Source organism: Trachypithecus francoisi, unplaced genomic scaffold (assembly GCF_009764315.1).
Source record: "Trachypithecus francoisi isolate TF-2019V2 unplaced genomic scaffold, Tfra_2.0 Contig01579, whole genome shotgun sequence".
Taxonomy (NCBI): domain Eukaryota; kingdom Metazoa; phylum Chordata; class Mammalia; order Primates; family Cercopithecidae; genus Trachypithecus; species Trachypithecus francoisi.
In genome coordinates this window covers 4,575,938-4,581,937 of record NW_022681442.1, presented here as the reverse complement: position 1 = coordinate 4,581,937, position 6,000 = coordinate 4,575,938, and the positions used below count along the sequence as shown (strand labels likewise).

The 6,000-nt window shown below is 55.4% G+C and overlaps 1 protein-coding gene across 2 annotated transcripts in view; it reads left to right on the top strand.

The window, feature by feature from the left end:
- Positions 1 to 890: 890 nt before the first annotated feature.
- DOCK1 (dedicator of cytokinesis 1) overlaps positions 891 to 6,000 on the top strand; it is a 551,514-nt gene continuing 546,404 nt past the window's right edge. The window contains exon 1 of one of the 2 annotated variants that reach the window (XM_033179136.1): positions 891 to 1,039. In XM_033179136.1, the coding sequence (XP_033035027.1) occupies positions 994 to 1,039 (46 nt within the window). In that variant the 5' untranslated portion in view covers positions 891 to 993. The remainder of the gene's footprint in view (positions 1,040 to 6,000) is intronic. The other variant, XM_033179142.1, reaches the window with a different exon arrangement.

The window sequence follows — 6,000 nt, the reverse complement described above, 5'->3', positions numbered from 1 at the left end:
GGTGTGTGTTGCTTTAACTTTTCCCTTGGAGAAATCTGAAGCCCCCACCTTTTACTGTCAAGGGAAACACTGGGGCCTGAGAACTCCCATCTCGGGCAAGGATGCCGTTCTTGAGCCCCACGCGTGGCCTGGGCTTTCCTTTCCCTGCTTCTGTCTTCCCCAGATCCTGAGTCCCACAACTATTCTAGCATCAGCTTCTGCAAGCCAAGTCAGGCTGAGGTTTCTGCGACTGCTTCCTCCTGGTCTCTCTGGAAAACTCCACTCATTCAGTACCCAAGCAAGAGGTGATCTGTCTGGAACGCACTCCCTCGGCAGCGCTGTGCCACTTCTTTTCACCCCATTTGAGTGGCCGGCACTCACCTGTGCTCTTACCTGACGCGTCCCTTCCCCCAGCACACTCTGGCAATGGGTGGGCAGGCGCTCAGGTAACGTTGGTTGAATGAATGAATGAGCCACGTGCTCAGGAGGGCCCTTCCCAGGGCCTCTGCTGTTTGTTCTGCTCTGGGATTCTCCACCAGGGAGGAATCCGAGGTGGGGACCTCGCACCACCTGGCTCTGGCCTAAGCCCGCGCCTTGCAAGCCGCCCGTTTCCTACCCCGCGTAGAAACCCCCCGCCCCCCAAGGGCGCACCCCTCTCACGGCGTGAGCGCCAGCCCTGGGAGCTCCAGGAACTCAGGAGAACCCCGCGGGGGTGCCCGGGTGCGGGGCGAGGGGCTGGGCGCACGGGGACCGAGAAGGGGCGCCCCGGCGGCCGCGGGGTCCGGGCCCAGGGTCCGCGTCGAGGGCGGGCGCAGAGCCCGCTGCCGTCCCGCCTCCCGCCGGCGCTCCCGGCCTTTCCCATCCGGCCCGCGACGCTCCGCCCGCCCCGTCCCACATGACGCCGCCTCCGCCGCAAACTTTTTCCTCCCCATCCTGTCGCGGCTCGAAAGGAATGGAAAATGGCGGCCTAGACGCGGAGTTTCCTGCCCGACCCGCGGCGGCTCCGGCGGCGCCATGACGCGCTGGGTGCCCACCAAGCGCGAGGAGAAGTACGGCGTGGGTGAGCAGCGCTGCCGCCGCGCCTCTCGCCCCAAGCCTGGGCTCCGGCGGGGCGGGTGTGCCAGGAGCCTGTTGCTGCCGCTCCGAGCGGCCGCCGGGCCGGGGAGAGGCGCTTCCGCCCGCGCCGCCGCCCCGCGCGCAGTGTCCAGCGCCCCCGCCGCCCCGCGCCCCCGCAGCGTCCGCTCCCGCCCGGGGAATCCGGGTCGGGAACACGAGGGGGTAGGGTGGGAATGGGGGCGGGTGCGTCCCTCCCCACGGTGTCCCCTCCGACGCCCGCTCCTGGGGACCCCTGCAGCGGAGCCCCCTGAGCAGTTCTGTGCACGGATGGGCCCGTCAGGGAAATCCAGGGGTCACTGTCTCGCGGTGGCTTCTGCTGCATGGATGAACTTGCGTCCCGCGTCCGGGCTCTGGGTGGGCGGGCTCAGGTCGGCGCGGTCAGAGCGGAGAATTCCGCCCTTTCCTGGCGGGGAGGAGCGGGCGCGACCCGGGTGGCCGGCGCCCCTTGCCCCTCGGCGGTCTCGCTGGGGACCGTGTGGGACCTTGAAGAGAAGGCGAGCGGCCGAGCGCCCCTGTGGGCCCGGACCCGGAGACCCGTCCGGGAGAGCGGGGGCCTGTTTTTGCTCCGCGGTTCTTTGTCGCTTCCGAGGGGGGATGGAAGGAGTCGGGTTGCAAGTTTATATTTCGGACCCGAGTGCGCATTCCAGAGAGGGCGGCTTTCCCTTGGGGCACAACAGACGGGTCCGTCCGCTGGGGACCCGCAGCCCGCCGCCGAGGCCTGCGGACCTCCACCTCCTTCTGACCTGTGCGCCTGGTCTCCGGACCTTGCCGTGGCTGCTCTCCCGCTCTCCGGGGTCTGGGATCTTCCCATTTGGTTTTCGGGCTGGCTTTTCCCGGTCCCACCATCCACAGACATCCTTGACCGCCTGCCTTCTCCAGGCCAGTCGGCCCGACTGGAAAGACCTTTGGTGGCCTCGCCTCCCACAGCCCAGGCTGTGTCCTCCGAGGGCACCGTCTCAGCAGCAGCCCTGCGCCCATTCTGTGCCTGGCCTGTGCTGGGCCTGCACTGGCAGTGACTTGCCCGCCCCTCTGCTGGTGTGGTTCGAATCCTGGCCCTCTGACTTTTGGGAAGCGCCCTTGTTCCCGGAGCGCTCTCCTTTCTGTGAACAGTTGCTTCTCTCTGCTGTCAATGACTTACGTGGGGCCTGACCACGGAGCCAGCTGGACAGTGGTTGTGGGGACAGTGCTGGGACAGCCCTGGGTCCCACCGGGCCTGCACTTACCTTGTTCCACATGCTGGGAGGCATGGGGGGGGGGGCTCCTTGCTTCAAGACCATTATGGCTGAGCTTCCTCCCCATCCCCCCATTTTGCAGATGAGGAAACCGAGGCTCAGATACATTCACAAAAAGTGCAGGAGAGCTCGTCTGTCTGACTGCAGACTCTGTAACCTGCACCCTGTGGAATCAGTCTGGGGCACTTGGCACGTGCCTTCAGTCTGCATCGGAGGAGGGAGGTTCAAGGTGGAGATTCCAGCTGAGAATGCTTGGGTTGTGGCGACAGTGGGGGTCCTTTAGGGGGTAGTGTGTAAAGGAGAGAGCTGAGGACTGACTCCCAAGGAACCTAGCACCAGCACGCAGAGAGAGAGAGAGAGAGAGAGAGAGAGAGAGAGAAGGAGGAGGAGGTGGATAGTTGGGAGAGGCAGGAGGCTGGCAGAGGAGCAGGCATCCCATAGCCCTGGCCCTGCTGAGGAAGTAACTCAAGCGCCCATGGCAAGGGTGCAGTAATGGCCATTGGGGATGCAGTGGGGGCCATCCCTGCTTCCATTCTACAGAGGCAAGGAAGAGGTGGCTTGCTTGCCCCAGCTCGCATCACTAGTAAGTGGTGCCTCCTGGATGTGAAGTGTGGCCGCCTGGGGTTCAGCTGCTGCAGTGTCCTGTGATTGCCTGCAGATGGGCAGGGCTTCTCTTTGGGACACCACATTTTAAGAGACCTTGTTACCCTTCATCTGCCCCCAAAGAGACCTGGATGGTGTCAGTGAGGATCCTATAGCGTAGCTGGATGGTCTGGAGAAGAGTGAAAAGAATGTTCATAGATGGGAGAATGGGGTCTCCTTGCTGAGGAGGAGGCTGTGGGCCAGAATGGGGCCGTGCCCTTGAGTCTCACACCTTCCAGAAGCTTCACCAGCGCTCATGGTGGTGACTTCTAACATCACACCTCTTGTTAATACTTTGGTTTTAAGAAAACTCCATGTTTGATTCAGAAAAAATACATTTTAACAAGTTGAGAAAACATAGATAACAGGGTTGGAAAATTTTAAAAGGTGCAAAGTATCTGGGATGGTTTTGCCAGGAAATTACAGGAAAGATGTGAAGGGCTGAAGGTAGAGAGTGGCTGCTGTGCTTCCTCTCACTGGGTGCAGATGACATCTCGCTGGGTAGACGATAATGAGACAGCACCACTCCGTCGGCATCCAGAGGCACTTTAACCAGAGTCCCCCATCAGGGAGGGTGGGAGAGGAGCTGAGCATGAGCGCTTTGGGGCCATCCCAGGCTCCTCACTTGTCTGGAAGTGTGCAGTGGGAGGATTTTAGTGATTCTCACGGAGGGTGCTGACTGGGAAGGATGTAGGTGCTGGAATGTAGGGATTTATTTCCAGTAGGTGATTGGCTGTTTCCACCTAAGGGAAAATTACTGGAGGACCCCTCCACCACTCATACCAACTCCAGCATTTTTCAGAGCTTAACAACAGTGCTGTGTTTCCCTGGAGGCGCTCTGGTGGCTCTGTGGGTGGACCACACTTCCACTTTGGCCACTTGGCCCATGAATGAATCACGAGGGGAAAGAAAATGATAAAACTCCATCTCATTTGGAAACATGAATCACAGCTTATTGTTTGCAAGTACTTGGAATCTGTTAGAAGCATTGTTTGTAAATGAGATACTTCAGTTGTTTATTTTGTAAAATTGGGAAAGGAGTAAACAGCTGATCTGGGGTTCCTTCTGCAAAGGCAGGAAATGCTGGTTCCTGCTGATTCATTCCACTGGGGGCTGCCTGTGAAATTTAAGCAGCACGTGTTTCCCCCTTGGCTTTGAGTTGGTGGGTCATGTTTACAGGCCTGGCTTATTAACAGGCGTAAACCTTGACTTAGCTGTCACACTGGCCAGATGATCTTTTCCCTCACAGCCCAGTAGGCAGTCTTATGTCCCAACGTCAATAAAATTATGTTCCTATGGATCCTGTTCCTAAGGTTAGGTGAAAAGATGCAGTATGTTCTAGAATCACATGTGAGGACCATGTGCTCACTCACCTCTTAAGGATGGTGTTGAAGGCAGAATAATGGTCCCCGAAAAGGTCCATGCCCTAATCCCCAGACTCTGTGAATTTGATATGTTACATGGCAAAAGGGACTTTGCAGGTGTGGTTCAGGTCACTTGGAGCTGGTCATCAGGACCATCCACATGGGCACAGGGAACTTTGGCTGTGAAAGTTATGAAACAGGCAGTCAGAAGAGCCTGTTTGGAGGCACAGTTGTTGGCTCTGAGATGTAGGGGCTCACTTGCAAGGACCAGAGGGAGGCCTCAGGGAGCTATGGGAGGCCCCTAGTTGATGACCGGCATGGAAACCTCAGTCCTACAGTCACAAAGAATTGGGTCCTGCCAACACCCTGAATGAGCTTGGAAACAGATTTCCTCCCAGGGCCTTCTGCTAAGAGCCCAGCCAGCCAATACCTTGATTTTGAGACCCTGAGCCGCTGGGTATGTGGCCTGTGGAACTGAGATAATAAATTTGTGTGATTTTTAAGCTGCTTAGGTTGTGGTAATTTGTTATGGCAGCAGTGGAAAACTAATACAGATGATGGGAGAGAAGCTTGCAGGGTGAGGCTCTCTGCACCCTTGAGATCTGTTACTAAGTTCATTGAAGGTGGTGAACCCAAGTGTGCTCTTCACTTTGGCCACTTCCAGGGTACAGCTCTCAAACGAGATGGGGCATTGGCGCTACTCTTCTTCATAATGGGACCCTGGAGCAAATTACTCATACTTTCTTAGCCTTGGTTTTCTCATCTGTGAAGTGGAACTAAGCCTGCTTGCTGCCGAGTTGTGAGGACTCCTCGAGATGATGTTGGCAGAGAATTTAGCACTGTATTCAAGATATGCCAAGTACTCAGTGAAGCATTGCTTTTATTAACTTTTTATTTAATAAAGTACAAAGTTTAGAAACGTAGTGACAAGTGACTTCTGTGTGCATTTAACAGGTTGCCGGAAAAATGCCTTTCTTCAGGAGTTGATTTCTTGATGGTATGTTTTACTTTCTAATGGGGTTGGAAGTCACATTTGCTCAGTGTGAGGAACCTGACTTGTATGCGTTCACATTAGCTCTGAGCGGTGATAATTGCTAGGAATTGTGTGATATCCAAATAAATTTGGGAGCATGGGAGTTGAAAAGAAATCTCTTTTGTTATCTAGAGTAGCAAGCAAGCTGCTACTTTGGGGAAGAAAAATTAGATTTGATCATAAGTAAATAGAAATGCAGGCATTTTCATTCACTGGAGTTGCAGCAAAACCAAATCCGGGCATATTATATTTCTACAAACCTGATTTTACTTTGGAAACATAAAAAATGTAAATTTATTTCTGTGCCGTCGTTTGCCTAGGATAGCAGACGTCTGATCAGGATTGTCCTAGCGTGTGTCAGTAGTTCTGTCTCTTGTTCTTTTATCACCTCTGTGGATGCAGGTAGTGAAATGGGGAGGAAGAAATAGGCCGTGTGGGTGTCCTTTGCTGGGTGTGGTGCTGGCGCCCCAGGGCCATCGCTGTAGCAAGTGCACGCTTGTACACTGTCCCCACTCTCCTTTCCTCCCTCCCTTTTCCCTTCTTCTCTGTACTTTGTATTTTCAGATGATTGCATTAAACTTTGTATTTTCAGATGATTGCATTAAACTTTGTATTTTCAGGTAATTATAGCCAA